General features: G+C 38.0%; 1 protein-coding gene across 3 annotated transcripts in view; it reads left to right on the forward strand.

The window, feature by feature from the left end:
* Nucleotides 1-9,417, forward strand: part of RASGEF1B (RasGEF domain family member 1B) — a 482,542-nt gene extending 473,125 nt beyond the window's left edge. For all 3 annotated transcript variants that reach the window (XM_016156169.2, XM_016156170.2, XM_016156171.2), the window contains 4 exons: nt 3,775-3,870; nt 4,238-4,361; nt 5,539-5,611; nt 8,082-9,417. In XM_016156169.2, the coding sequence (XP_016011655.1) occupies nt 3,775-3,870; nt 4,238-4,361; nt 5,539-5,611; nt 8,082-8,106 (318 nt within the window). In that variant the 3' untranslated portion in view covers nt 8,107-9,417. The remainder of the gene's footprint in view (nt 1-3,774; nt 3,871-4,237; nt 4,362-5,538; nt 5,612-8,081) is intronic.
* Nucleotides 9,418-15,963: the final 6,546 nt, after the last annotated feature.

Consider the following 15,963-nt stretch of genomic DNA (forward strand, 5'->3'; position numbering starts at 1 on the left):
TTAAATAAAGAAATGAGGTCAGAGAGGGGATGAAGCATAAAAAACTCTCTAACTTAGCCCAACAGAGTTTACCAGTTTTTCAGTTTTACTTGCCCCAGTCCAAGTAATTCTATGACTAGATTGAGAAAAGATCGAATCAGAAATTTTTTAAGCACATCCATGGAAGGATCGCAGGGCCCTGAAGTGTGAGGACGCTTTGGGAGCTGTCTGCGACTTCTCATTCACATCCCCCTCAGCACATCTGCGTGGCCCTCAGGGAGTTTGGTGGGCTCTGCCTTGGTGAGGGGGCCGTAGAATCCTGTCTTTCAATAGGGAGCTGCAGCATTGGTGAAAGGAATTCTGAAGTGTAACCTCCCCCCAAAAGATCTCATTAAGTATTATACCTGTGGGACTCATAACTTTTTTCAGGTGGAGTTGGGGTAGGGGAGGGGAGAGTATTTACCTTTTACATCATTGAATAAATTATGTCTGTTTAATTTTGTTGTATTTTTAAACCGGTTCTATTTAAGCATATGACTTATACTCTCTAGTTCATAAAATGAATGAAATCACCATTATTTGAAATAATAGGCTGCTTCTTTTTCACTATTGGTCTCAAAGGCTGTGAATGGAAACATTTCTAGATAAAATCCATCTTTTATTCAAGAGAATTGGAATTTCTTTTTCTTTTATGAAGTGAGAGTAAACTCTCTTTATTCCTACGTAACTTCCTATTTTAAAGTCCTGGCAACGTGAGTAGAGTAATAGAATTTTTGGTATTCTTTCAAATCTCCAGTTTATGGGGCCAATGTAGCACATCTAATACCATGTTACAGAACAAATCGAATCTGTCTTCCACATAGGGGTCTTAAATGATCTTTAAATCGTTATTTTTTTTCCCTATAGGAACACATGTCTTCAGGTTTTTAACCACTCTTTATATGATTCTGTGGTTTTCAGTCCTTTTACCATTCACTTTTGTTCGTGGGCGCTTGTTCCTGCACCTCGACATTTCTAGGTGTGGAACTGATCATGCCTTTGAGGTGCAGTGGGGAACTCTCTGAATTAAGAGTATTTTGAGAGGGAGTGGGAAGGCATTATTATTTGAGAAGTTCTCCCACTGAAGACATCATTGGCAAGACCTGGAAGCTAGACTTTTGCTCTCTCCTATTAGTGACCCATACATTCACTTTAGCTCACAGAAATGCAAAGTCCTTAGAATCTCCTGTTAGATTTATATGGGGGCTACAGAACTGAAGGGAACTATCCATGTGTAAATGAGAAGTTGAAGAAGCCTGTGAGCCTTTTTCCTTGCATATAGGCATAAGGAATAGAGCCAGGAAGTATCTTAATGAAGATTACTTATGTTTCTGTTTTCTTAGGAGAGTGATTCAATCAGTGGTGGAGCATTTTGCAGGCACCATGAACGCAAAAATCATATAAGATACAGCCGTGGCTACCCAGCTCAAGGCGCATGCCATTAACTTATGAAAAGTTTAAATATCAATATGGAGTAGTAAACGATTGGCCCCACATGGATCTTATAGCCCAGCACTATAGAATAGAGCACAGAAATAGCATTCTTGCTTAAAAGCTGTTACACTATGCAAATATTGCCTCATTTCTCTGAGGCTGTCTTATGATGATAGAGCCTCACTATCTTTTAGGTGCATCAATAATGTATTTGTCCCTTTGTATGGAATTTATTGATTTTTGGGGAGTGCTTAATTGAAGTGAAGCCTGCATGATTTAATTTAATTCTCACTGCAGCTCAATGAGGTAGTTACTGCTATTGCCATTTTAAGGTGAGGACAGTAGGATTTCTACATATATTAGATTTATACCAAGGGTTGGCCAACTTTTTCTCCTAAGGGTCACATCATAAATATTTTGGGCTTCGTGGGCGGCACCATCTCTTTTGCAGCTACCCAACCCTGATAGAGTAGCACTAAGCAGACACAGGCAATATGTGGCTGAATGAGCATAGCTGTTTTCCAGTAAAGCTAGATGGCCATTATAATAATTTGAATTTCATATAATTTTCATGCTCATGAAGTGTTATTCATTTGATATTTTTCCAGCCATTTGAAAATGTAAACTGTGTGGCTCCTGGGTTATCCCAAAACAAGTGGTGGGCCAGGGCAGACCCTTAGCTCTTGCCTCCAGTAAATTGTGGAGCCAGATTTTAAACCGATGTTTGACAGAGTTACAAGTGGTCTTTAAAAGAAATGAGGTTCAGGTGTGCTTTTATCGTCGACACTGTGTCTGTTTAATTCTAAAATAACAGAGAAACACTAGTAATATTTGGTGGAGCAAAGTATCTGTAACAATTCAGCTTAAGAGACTTCCACAGACAATATCAAATGATTAAAAGTATATTCAAAGGGGCTGTCAAAATTGAAGATTACTTTGACTATTTTCAGAGATCAATGAAACAAAAAACAAAAATCAAAACTTTTTTTTTTTAAATGACTTTAGGGGAAAATCTCAATTTCTTTCTAGAAGTAGAATATTTTGGTGTGTGAGCCAAACTGTGTGTTTTCTAGACATCCCATTCATTTAGTAGAGATGTACCACATGAGTCATAAGTTTAGGGAACCTGCTCTTGGGTAAACAACATAGGCCCGCAGTTTGTGTTTGGAGCATCACTTGCATTGTAGCAAATGTAGAATCTTTATGTTGGCATTTGAGACAAAGCGGAAGTTACTGGTCTGAGCTTTGTTCTTTGTTCATTTTTGGCTTATTAAAATAGATTTTGACAACTTTCTGAGAGGTTATTATTGTAGGTTAATTAATTAATACTACCCCATCAAACCAAATATATAAGGCAAGAAATTCTTACTAAAGAAAGCTTATTATTTTTATAATAATTTTAAAATGCACATTTATATTTCTCTTTCCCTTGGGCATATCTCTTCATATCTTATGAAGTACTTCTTCGGTGATTCCCCATGAGAACAGGTTCTAACTTGTTCTGACATAATAAGAAGGCCAGGTTTACTCAATACGAAGTCTGTAGCAACTATTACCTAAAACCTTGTGCTCTTTCTCACATTACCTTGAGCAATGTATTCAAAGAAATGAGGTTTATTAAAATGTTCATCTAAAAAAAAGTTCATCTAAAATGTAGATGTCCGAATGATATAACAATACATGTCCTAGCAGGGAGGTAGGTCACACATCTTAAAATCTTAGTACCTGTGATGACAGGTATTGTATTAATATTTTGCTCTAGGTAAGGGGTTGCTAAATGAAAAAGCTAGAGTTCTTTTAGATCTTTTCTCTTTGATTATAGTTAGAACATTCAGATTTCATTACAAGCATACCTCGTTTTATTGCACCTCACTTTATTGCACCGCACAGATTTTGCATTTTTTACAAATTGAAGGCAAGACCTTCCACCAGCAGAAAGATTATTACAACTCACTTTATTGTGATACTTGCTTTATTGCGGTGGTCTGGAATTGGACCCACAATATCTCTGAGATATGCCTGTATATGCTCTCGTCTTACATTGAGAAAAACTACAGGGGAAACTGTAGGAACAACTTGAAGCCCTCCATCTCCCCATGCCTCTGGTCTTTGCTGCATTTTGGTTATTAACAGCATTTGTGTCTTAAGCAAAATTATGTAAAGGAGGAAACTGCTGTCATAGGAGCTAAACAAAACCCTATTTTAATTCACTCTGTTTTTTTATGTAATCCAGAGTTAATGATCATTAATTTCTTGCATTGTTTGATAAGAGGCTCAATGTTTGTTTGCCTAAAACAAACCAGAATCTTTTCTTTTCTTTAGATTGTGATACCATTCTTCAGTCTTTTAATCAAAGATATTTATTTCCTCAATGAGGGCTGTGCCAACCGCCTTCCAAACGGCCACGTCAACTTTGAGGTAAGGGCAGGCTGCAAAAATCTAAGCACAGAGAAGGGCAAGCGTCTCCAGCATTGCATCCCAGGCCAGGCGGCCAAAGCTGATTCTGAAGTTCTAGAACCAAGTTTTCTCTTTCCCTACTGTTTATAAGAAAATAACAATACTGAGTAGGATAAAGTAGCTGCACCATTATTATTAATTATTTAGAAGTCCTTGAGTATATTTTTACCTATACCTAGCAAATACCTATAGCTAGTTTTTATTAAATTAAAAAATTATGGAGTTCAGAAGATTAGAAGCCAGAGGGAAACATGAAATGAAATTGGCTCTTCCAAGCTTATAGTTTTTGAGGACTCCTTTTAAGTCCTTTTCTTGTATTTTTTTCTAGAAATTTTGGGAACTGGCCAAACAAGTGAGTGAATTCATGACATGGAAACAAGTGGAGTGTCCATTTGAGAGGGACCGGAAGATATTGCAGTATTTGCTCACAGTACCAGTCTTCAGTGAAGATGGTGAGTAGGCCATTCAGCTGGAGCTGCCACCACTGTCCCCAAACCGAACAGTTAGGAAATTAGTGTATAAATGCTTGGTGTCTAGTTCTTCATATATTATGAAGCCTGTCTTTTGACCTATTCCATCTCAAGAGTTTCCAATTGCACAGAAAACTTTGTAACTTATTCCTAAAATATTTATCAGGCACTTAATAGTCACCCATAAACTGTATGTTTCTGGGTTTAAACATATCTTTATGATACTAGATCCGCAGAGCTTCAGGCATCAATGGAAAGTTATTGAAGGATCGTTTTTTCCTTCTTTGGGCCTGCTTCAATGGAGGAAAAAAAAGATGTTTTGTGATATGTTGATAGTCAAGGTAATTTAAATAAACAAACAAACAATTAATTGCTATTTCTTACTGTTTGAAAAAGTAGTGGAAAGTCTTGACCTGTTAAAACATTAGGGAATTTGAGGCAGATAAAGTGATTAATGATATACAGGAAAAAATTGACCAGAATAGAGTTTTTAAAAGACTTGGAGATTTATCCTATTGATTTGTTATATCCTAATATTATATAAATCAGTAGTACCTAATTTCCTATAGTAGATGGATGTATCCATAATAATGACTGAAGAACATTTTCAGTTAATATTATCCTTCTAGAGGGGACTTGATTGTTTTAAACCTCTACATAGGATTAATAACAAGTTTTAAATCTTTGGATGAAGATAATTTTTGTTTTAAAAATAAATAACACTTATTAGAAGGATGGAAAGTTGGCCTAGAAAATCTGGCTTTTTTCTAAGGACTTTTTAAAATATCAAAGCTATCAGGAAAAGATCCCCCTTTCATCCCCTTCTTTGTAAAGGACATTACTGTGAGTGTGTGACGGCATCATGTGACTTGTATCTGTAAGCTGTTTTTTTGCCTGGTAAATTGTCTCTTACTTCACTAAGTGCCATTTTGGCCTAGAGGCCCGCCCCCCCCCCCTTTTTTTTTGAGATGGTCAGTCAGAGGAAAAGTAATATTCTGTGTTCTTAATGAAACTATGAAGTTTCTCTGCCATAATTGGGTTTTAAGGAATGTGTTTTGCTATAGGGTTTGGCTCAGGTTGAACAAGGGTGGATGCTGGTGAATAATATATCGGTAGAAGGCTTCAGTGTTAATGCATTCTCACTTTTGGTTGATTATAGCTCTGTACTTGGCTTCCTATGAGAGTGAAGGACCTGAAAATCATATAGAAAAAGACAGATGGAAGTCTTTAAGGTGAGTCTCTTTGCTTCTCATTGCTGTGCAAATCTAAAGGAGATGTTGGCCTTACCTGAAGAAAGCCACATGCTCTCTGTAGAAAGTCCCTGCCTGCATGTTCCAAGTCCTCTTCATCTTAGCTCCTGATAACTGAATCTTCGTGGCTGAGAATCCTCATTGCTATCATTCAGTTTTATCTCCTTTCATTTCTTTATATTGGCAGATGTATACAGTAACTCTTTTTCTTTCTATCTCCTATAATTTAATGTAATGAGGAACTGAAATTACCCCATGCTGTGGTAAAAAGAGCACTGACTCATTCCCTTCATCTAAAAGATAAGTTCAGACAATATTTCTGAATAGTTCTAACACTAAAATTTTATGTGACCTGAGATAAAAGAGAACTAAATGCCAAATGGGTCAGTAAATTTGAGTGTATCGCTTCTCGACTGAATGCTGGTCCCCCTTTGTTTTGAGAGAGGGAGTTAGAGTTAGTTGGAACTTTAAACATAACTCAGAATCTTTTCAAATTTAAAAATTTTGTTAATCTATTAATATTTTCAAATAAATGTATGTTCAAATAACACTAGGTGAGATAAATTTGTATTTTAACCATTTGAGATACTTTAATAGGCAAAAGCATCCCAAGATATAATAATAATATAAGCAAAATAATATGTGTTTTATATCAAATTATATCAAATTTTGTACCTGCTCGTGGCACATTTATGTTAAAATCTTGTATTACTTTATGTTGGAATTAAAAAACTACACTCTTAAATATTGTTCATGTGTAAAACATGAGCCTCAGAGTGTACATCTTGCCGGATAAAAGATTTTGGAATTACTCCTTTTATCCTTTTTAGACAAAATTTGCCTTCCAAAAATTTCCTATTTTTAATCCTCTCTTTCTATTTTTTTTAAACATTAAGTTAGTACAACCCCCACATACAACTTAGCTATTGTCACTTTCATTATAGATTTTTTAAAAATTGGTAAGCAGATGATAAATTCACTACACATAAATAATACCTGGTATCTGCATTACCTGTGAAATCCAGACATACTAAAATAATCCTAACCTACCACATACTTTTCTGGTTATTCTTTTCTGATTGTTATTCTTTTATGCCATATCCATACTGAGTAGTAGAAAGGTTCTTAAGTCAATAGGTTGATAGTAAAAGCTAATGATTGATTATGGAATTTCTTCTCATATTTATATATACTGTACATGCAGTATACAATAACATTTAACATTCGATTGGTTGAAATGTAACCAAAGAATTTCATAGAGAATTTAGAAATGTGAAGTGAAAAAGAGGGTGTACTGTACTCGTGTAATTCAGATATGAGTCCACGAATTCATATGTAAAAGTGCTCAGTAACAATGCTTCTGATAAGAATTCATTGAGGGACTAGCAGTGGCACAAATAGATTGAATGGTGTATAAGGAAATATATATATAAACCTAGTGAAGATGTGTTTTTGGTATAAAAGACTGGTTTCCATGTTAAAATTAAATGTAAGGACCTTGAAGAAGAAACTCTCCCTTGAGTCTGGGTTTAAGCCAGGCACTCTGCCTTTTCCATATCCTGTCCGGTTTCAAGGCCCCGCTCTAATGCCTCCCGCTCCCTGACCCATTTGTCCCCAGAAACAGTCCCTCCTGAACTCGTGCACTCTAAGGCCATCTTCCTCTCCTGTTATTATTTTGTTTTGTAGTGTATATGCTGCTTTTTCCTCTTAGTATGTAAGTCCCTAGAGAATAGGCACAGGGTCTTCCATAGGGACATTCCATATGGTGTGTCTGCCATAGCACGGGGCACACACTCCTGCAGAGTTGAGGAAAGACGTTGGGTGACTGCAAGTGTTGGCTAAGACATAACAGCCACACAGAAGATAAAGAAAATAGGCTATGATCATTCGCAAAACCACATGTTAGTGGGTTCTAAGACATTATTCTAGAATGATAGTACCCACCTGAAAACTTGTGTATACATTAGCTTTGAAGGCAATATTTTTTACATAGACACCATTTCTGCTGGCTCTATAGCCATTCATTCAGACTCTTAGGTTCATCAGTGGTAATGACAAATATACTTTTGAGGGTAAAAACCTTTCTCGTCACCTGATATTTAAATGCTCTCAGTGGGCATGGAATGTGAGATGCTTATATTTTCTAAATAAACCCATCTGTGATAAGACCCACACATATCTAAAAGCTTTTTATCATTAATGACCTTTGTTTGTTTTAATATAAAGCCACTCAAGATACAGATTTACCTATAAACAAAACTTTTGCTATTAATCAATATTGTAGTGACTAGCAGTTCTCCCCCAAAAAACAAGACTTTAACACAATATTTTTTTCTTTCTCTTTTTAACTATTTAAAAAGAAGAACTTAAAAGACAGGAAAAACAAAACAAGGCATTTTAATGTTGAATAATCTGTGATATTCATTCTTATACTGTCTTTTTGATTACTCAGGTCAAGCCTCTTAGGCAGAGTTTAACAAATGGGATGCTGATTGCTGCTGCTGCTTCTGCGTCACGCATCATTGCGGGGCTGGCCTTTGTCGTCTGGCATCTAGTACTGCAAAAAGTCACGAAGTCCGGCAAGCAAGCTCACTGAAGAGCAGATGGGGAACTTATTTCCCACAGCTGACAGATTGACTCAGATTTTGTGAGACTGAAATGTTCACTGAAGACACTTGAGAAAGAATCCTCTAAAGATCCCAGCTCTGCACATGATTCATCTCCTGGAATTTCCATGTGAATCACAGCTCTGCACCTGGATGGAGCTTTCTTTTGTGTGTGTTTTTTTTATTTGGTTGAACATTTGCTGCTATTGGGACTTGCCCAGCTGAGTGCTGGTTCTTAGGAAGCCCAGGTTTCTTTGTTAACTTAAATGAAAAAGGGAGAGGAGGGAGAGGAAAAAAAACCCTCCAGTTAGATCCCAAACTTCAGCTCAGTGGTATTGCCAGGAGGAGGAAGACTGGTTGAAAGCTGACTGTGGACTTTGTTTCCCTTAGTATGTGCTGTGTTGTGAATTCCTCTCCTCCCTCTTCCAACTAGGTTTTGAGTTGGCTGCTGGTTAGCAAACTCCTTTTTACCCTTATAAGTTATTTAATATAATAATGAAGCTCAACACTGTGGTAGGAAAATAGCCACTAGGAAAAAAAGCAGAGTTTGTCATTGGACTGTTGAACATTCTAGGAGGACTTTTTGTTTTCTTTGCCCCTCTGAGCTGTTTACAACTGACCACTGTGTTCTACAGATATATTTTTCAGTAGTTTTTTGTTAGTTTTCCATGACACCTATTTTTTTTTCTCTTGTAAATTTAAATGATCTGTCTTTAAGGGTCTTGGAAAAACCCAAGGCCTAATTACAATTTAATTTTTTTAACAGACTTATTTTTCATTGCTTTTTGGAGGCTGTTGTGACTAAACGTGAACAAAGAATGAATTGGAAAAGTGCCCACCCCCACCCCCACCGCAGCAGTGAACAAAGCAAGTGAAAACATCTTGCTGTTAAAGGTGGATCTAATTGTGAAATAGTTCACCTTGTTAAACATCTAAATAAGTCTGTAGTTGCTCTGCAAACAGCCATTATATTTATTTACTCTAGGAGAAGCTGTAGAGTAGTAAACCGTGATAATGAAAAAAACAAAACACCGTTCGAAACAGAGATGTATTTGAAAACTTAATGACGTGGTTTCAAAAAACAGAGCATGTGTATGTGCTGCACGCCATCTCAGCAGACCTGAAATGTCTCCAGGTTTTCCCTTTGCAACCATCAATATATTTTACACTCTGCGGCTAGGAGTTGTGGCGTCTTTCTTTTCTTTTATGGATGGAATTGTTGGGCCGGGGCGGGCTGTTGTCGCAGAAGTTCAGCTCAAGTGACTGACTGAAAATATGTGTGTCCTCAAGGAAGTGGCCTTTAGGAGTATGTGTGTGGGCACAGATTTTCTGCAAATGAATCAGTAAAGATTTAGTAAACATTACTTGCCAGGCATTTTCTAAGCATTTAGCATAGATCATCCTCCTCCTTCCCCCTCACCCCACGCTCCTTATGTGTAGAAACAGGCATATTAATAAAAATAATGATTTACCCAACAACACCTAGCTAATGAGAGGCCCAGTGATTTGAAGGAGGCCTTCTAATTACAGAGCCCAAGCTTTAAACCACACCGCCAAACCTTCTCAAATGTTGATAGAACTTTCAAACTTGCAAATAACCCGCGGGTCTTATTTTTGTGCAAATTTGTATTCTGTAGGTCTGGGGTGGGGCTGTGGTGCTGATGCTGGTTCTAGAACATGCTTAGAATAGCAAGACACCCCCAAATCCTGCCTCCTCTCCCCTACACTGCCTTTCCCTGAACTTTGTGCCCCTGTAGCTGTTTTGGTGACAGCAGCAATGTTTTTCTTTCAGCTGTCTACGTCAGGGTTGGGCAAACTGTGGGCTGCTGGCCAAATCTGCCCATTTCATATGGCCCACAATGTAGTAATGGTTGAAAAAAAAATCTAAAAAATATTTCATAACACATGAAAATTGTATGAAATTTAAATTTCAATGTCCATTAAGTTTTACTGTAACATACTCACACTCGTTTATGCATTTTCTTGAGGCGGCTTTTTGCTACCGAGTCTCATAGTTGTGACAGAGACTGAATGGCCTGCAAAGCCTCAAATATTTGCTTTTTGTCCCTTTATAGAAACTTTGCTGACCCCTGATCTAAGTGATTATTTTAAACATTATAAAGAGTTTGCAAAAATACTATCAGGTCTTTATTATGGCTACTGAAAAAAAAATTCCTGCACTAATATTATTAGGCCTAAAAAAATGTGATTCTGAGGTTATTTAATCAAAAAGTTTTCACAGCGTTACCATTCTCATACATAGCCTCTAGTTTTAATGTTCAGATCAACCAGAAGTTTAAACCATGTATTAACTTGTCTGTGGAAATCATTTGCTCTTCTCCTCTTAGTGCCGTATGTGGATTTGGACTCCCCGGCAGGTTATAGAAGCATTTATAATTTATGTGGCTGGCTGGGAGCCTGGGTAAATACAAGCATAAACAGCACCAGGCGATGTCAGTCAGATTTCCATTCAGGATGTGTACTGCCCAGGCACGCCTCGCATTCCAAAGCAGCAGGCTGTGAGCGGAGGCCTGGAGGGCGCCTCAGAGCACGCTGGGCTTGGTAGGAAAAGAAGACTGCACCTTTCACTGTTTGAAGTATCCCTTGTTTTTGAGGGCACAGGCCCAAGTTCCCCAGAGGTGGCCGGCCTTTCATCTAAGAACGTCGTTGGAAACGGGTTGTCTTGCCTTGGTCTTCGGAGGTTTTCCAGCTTTGCCTCTCGACCTGGCCTGGCTGTGGCGCCCCAGCCCATCTCCCCAGCCCTTATGTATTTCTAGCACACTTACTTTCTGTATTTTCTTTTTCTAACTGCTGTCTGTACACATCCTGTGCTTAGAATCTCAAGAAATGACAGCCTCCTTTAGCAGCTGAGTTGCTAAGCTATGTAGGAATGTCAAACTATAGATTATTTAACATTCTCTACCTTCTGCTTGGATGCATTTTATTTACCATGGCCCGTCTCAACAAAAGACTGCCTGCCTCTATTCCAAACGTGGCTTACTATTCTGATGGAGAATGTTCAATTGGGAATAGAAAAGAGGGGTAGGCTAATTTTCTTTTGGAGGTAAGGGTTTAAAAACATTCCTGGATTTGTTTTCTAAATATATATATTTAGAAATATAAATATTTTTATCTAAATGTCTAAATATATATTTAAGTATATGTTTAGAAAAACATATATGTATAAATACATATATATATTTATATTTATATATTAGTAACCTGGAAACTACTAACTAAATATATACAACTCAAAGATATTCTGATGGCAATTCTATTAGCTTTACCCTTAAGACATTTACTTAAAATGAAAGACTTCTGTCAGACTTGGTCTTCTAGAGGTATAATAGAGAATAGACAGTTTTCTAATGGGGGCACTTTCTGGATAATTCAAGCCAAAATTTTTTTTGTGTTTGATCAGATTATTGCCTCAATTCTTTGTTTCATATAATAACATCACTTGATTCTGCTCATTGCCAACAAAAGAGATGCTGGGGTTTGAGGTTTATGTATACAAACTTCATAGGTTAGGGACCCGTCGTTCAAAACTAGCAAATAAGTCTGGCTCCATGCCAAACAGACCACTGCCTTAATTCCATATTTAAGAATCAACACCTCTTGATGGATGCTTGCTTTCTTTTCCTTCCTTCCTTCCTTCCTTCCTTCCTTCCTTCCTTCCTTCCTTCCTTCCTTCCTTCCTTCCTTCCTTCCTTCTTTCGTTCTTTCATTCTTACATTCTTTTGTTCTTTCTTTCTTTCCTTTCTTTTTTTTCTTTCTTTCTTCAGTGATGTATTCCCAGATAGCCAGTTCCCTGTTGAGGGCTGGCAGCCTTCAGCAGGCTGAAACCCCACTCTCCTGCCTTAGCCCTGCTTCATGTCTCTAAGATTCCATATCCCAAGAGAAGAAATATCCAAATGTGTAATCGCATTCTGGACACCATGAGGCAGCTGTCTTAGAATATTAACTATTAGCATACTCAAATTTAAATGGCCACATAATCCAACATTTTAAGACTTCTAAGTGATGATTTGTAGATAATTTAGGGAATTAAAGAAGGGAACTGACATTTCTTAGAATAAACAAGAAAGTAATACACTACTTGAGGAGTGCCAAACCAGCGGGTTTTCTACATTGAAACAAAGTTTACTTTCTTTCCCTCTTTCCACCTACACTTCTCAGAAAAAATAAAAGTTGGTGTGAAATCATCTTTTTCTCGGTGAATCATTGTGGGAAAGTCAGTTCAGCAAAACGTGTTGTCCGCTTGTTTGAGACCTGGCAGATGGAGGGCCGTGGGCATTGTTAAATTTTTTGCAGTGTGATTATGACTCCTAAGTGCAAGTGAATTATGTGGGTAGTGAGTGTGTTGAATACACCAGCAGGTCAATTATCAGTCTAGTTATTGGAGATTCACAGGTTTTTTCTTTATTTGGGTTGAGTAAATTTCAAATGTGGCCCTAAAATATCTGGAGTTTGGGAATGAGTATAAAGTTAAGTGATTCTGATCCCTTCTCATGGATTGCACTAACCCCAGAGATCAGCAAAGAAAATCAATGGCTCTGCCTTTATTATTATTATTATTATTAATTAGATTGGTAACACTCCCAATTATTAGTGTTTACTAGTGCTTTTTAATTATGTGTTTATTAGTGCCAATAATCATGGCAAGAAGTCTATCTTCTAAAATAATGTACAAATCCATCATTAAAAAAACTGGAACCAGTGTTGTTTAGGGTCCCAGGACTTTTGAAATACACTTTATGAGAGTATTTGATGTAGAATGTGAGAACTAACAACTAAAACTCACTCTCCCCAGATTTCCGAGAATTTGGGACAGTCTGCCCACTTTTTCACCTCAGTGTCCTCATCTGTAAGTAATGGGTCTGGACTAAGTGATGTGGAATGGCCATCCTGGGTCTAAGAGTCTGTGATTTGAGAAAGCACTTTCTCAGCTTGTTGGACTGAAAGGTGAATTCCCAAGTGAATGAAGCATCCTGCATTTGTGCCTCCAATCTTTTCTTCCCACCTTTCTCTTTTGTGTTTAGTTTCATTGTGTTTGAAGAGGGAAGGGAAGAGAGGCTAATTGCTACTAGATAGGAGACAAAGGAATGATAAAGGTTCAATTCACCTCTCCAGTTGCACCCCATGCCACACCATGGGGTAGAGTTCTTTATAGTGAAGCCTGATTGCTACCCAGATCAGAATCCATAAAACACATTTTGTGTAAGACCTGTTGTATGATTTCGAAGAGACTAGATTAAGAAAGCATAGTTCCCAAAATCTACAAAAATAACTTTGTTGTATAGACTACATCTTTGCCATAACAACCGTTGTAATTGCTCTTGTTTATATAGATAAAATCATATATACAGTACCTGTTCAGACCTAGTCATTCATTTATAAATGAGTTACTATTGGGCTTAAAGGACCAACACTCAGACAAGTGATGATCAGAGTCCACTTCTGCATTTTGTCAAGTTTCGTTCCTTGGGCTAAGGGTGACCTCCCCTGCTAGTTTTCCAGACGGTGGCACACACCTATTATAGGAAGTTCTACAAAGAACATGCTCTAGTCCTGGAGGCGGGATACCTTCTTTCCTTGGGCAACAAACGCGCTGTGAATTCTGATCTAGGAAGACCTCTGCAAAGGAGGGAAGATAAAAGGAAAGAAAAGACAAACAAGGACTCAGAAGAGAAAGAGAAATGTAGAGGGATATGTAAATAACAAAGCTTTTGCCAAGTGGGAGAGTTTAAGAGGAGCTGTGGCTTCAGCAGTGTCAGGGCTTCTGAAATCCTCAAACTCACTTACATCTAATAAGGCAACAATGAAGCTGGGAAATATGTTCTCTTGGGAAATTACAAACTATTTGCTATACAAATAGATATCAAGTAAGTGAATAGAACTAGATAACAAGGAAGATTATTTTCCATGACAGTCACTTACTAAACTAATTCCATAAAATAAATTTTATACAATTCTGGAAAATAGGCATCACTGACCCCTCTCCACTTAGTCAAAAATTAACAAGGCCTTTGTGCAGGACAAAGAGGAGCTGGCTAGAGTGCTTGTTGTCTCAGCCAGTTGAGATTCAGACAAAAAATAAGGATAACCCAAGGGGTCCAAAGGTACCCCCCAAAAGGCTCAAGAATTATAAAATGCTTTCTTGCCTTCAGGATATTCTCTCGTCTTACAGATAAATCCAGCTCTGCTGTGATGGCCAGGAACAAATGGAAAAGAAGGTAAGTGCAGGCCTATTACCAGGATAGTCTTACTAATAGAATTTCCTGTATTCAGGGAGTTTAGAGTATGGTGCAAACAGTTATTTGGGTTTTTCTCTTGAGTTTTTTTTTTTTTTTCAGTCTATGCTCTGTCAAGGTGAAATGACCCTGAAGGAGTTTTATTCGGGCCTCATCCAGGCCCAGGTGTGGGCCGTTGGACCTTTACTTCACTGGCACTTTCTCCTCAATTGAACTACTGGTTCCAGTGGAAATAGAATGAAAAAGATAGTTCTATTACTGCTAAGATTGGCCACCTTTTTCAGTATGATTCTCAGGTGTGTTGTGTCTGGAGAATCTCTCTTTTCTTTGCCTTAACAAAGAGTCCTACCAGTTATTCTTGCTTGGGAAGGGCTTGGGCCTCAGAAGGTCTGCAGTCACCTGCTGCACATCTGCAGAAAATTGGAGGATGAAGAGCAGAAACTCAGCCCTGCCAGTGATAAACAATGCTATTTCCAGCACGTTGGTAAGTTGCCACTTTCCATTCTACCTCCTCGACATGCTCTGCATCCTAGAACTTCCCCTCACTCCTCTCTCCAAATCAAGATGTCCATTTCTTCAGAGCCTACTGATCTGAGCTTGAAATTCCAAGTTTTAAATTTGTTAATTCATACTATTATGTGATTGACTGGGAATCATTTCATGCTGGCTTACTAAGGTATAAAATAGAGTGAAATTTAAAAAATTTAGGCAGTGAGAGGAGAAATGTGGACAAGAAGATGTAAAGCCATAAAATATAAGAGCTTTAAACGTATGACCAAGTGATTGCTTTATTTAGTCATCAGACTGGTTGGTGACTGGCCTGGGACTAGAACCACAATCTAGGACTGTTCTCTAAGCAGATACCCTCTAAAACAGGCCGCCCCACCTGAGACTCTGCCTGGGTTCATACCCCTCAGTTAGTCATGGTATTTTCAGCTATCCCAGCACTTTTGAATTCACAGATTCTCTAATTGTCGAGAAAAAAATGGAAAAATCTAATTTGATATTTACTGAGTACCTATCTATGCTACACACTGTGCAAAGTGCCAGAGATGCTGGGGTGCTCCTACACTGAAGGAGCTCACCTTCTAAAGAAATCACTCATGTAGCACAACAGGTGTTGGGAGTAGGTCTGTCTGTCCTTGGTGCTCCCATTCGGTCCTCTATTCTTAGCAAATCAGCTTAGGAGATCAGAGAATTTGTCATGGTAGATGCAAACCTAGATTTTACGAATGTTTGTCTGGGGAATGCCTACTGCATGAGAGTGCAGGCCCAGGCAGCCATAGACGGATGTATCATTTTATTTTGCCCTAGGACTGAAATCCAACCAGCTCTCACTCACCAAGTTATGTATGGAGTTTGCACTGAAGTAGCCTCTCCCTGGAGGGAGGGGTGCTTTGTTGTAATTCATCGTCCCTGATAAGGTATATTTTCCTAATTGTCACGGAGGCTCTTGATATGCTGACATCATATC

This window comes from Rousettus aegyptiacus, unplaced genomic scaffold (assembly GCF_014176215.1).
Source record: "Rousettus aegyptiacus isolate mRouAeg1 unplaced genomic scaffold, mRouAeg1.p scaffold_m13_p_10, whole genome shotgun sequence".
Lineage (NCBI taxonomy): Eukaryota > Metazoa > Chordata > Mammalia > Chiroptera > Pteropodidae > Rousettus > Rousettus aegyptiacus.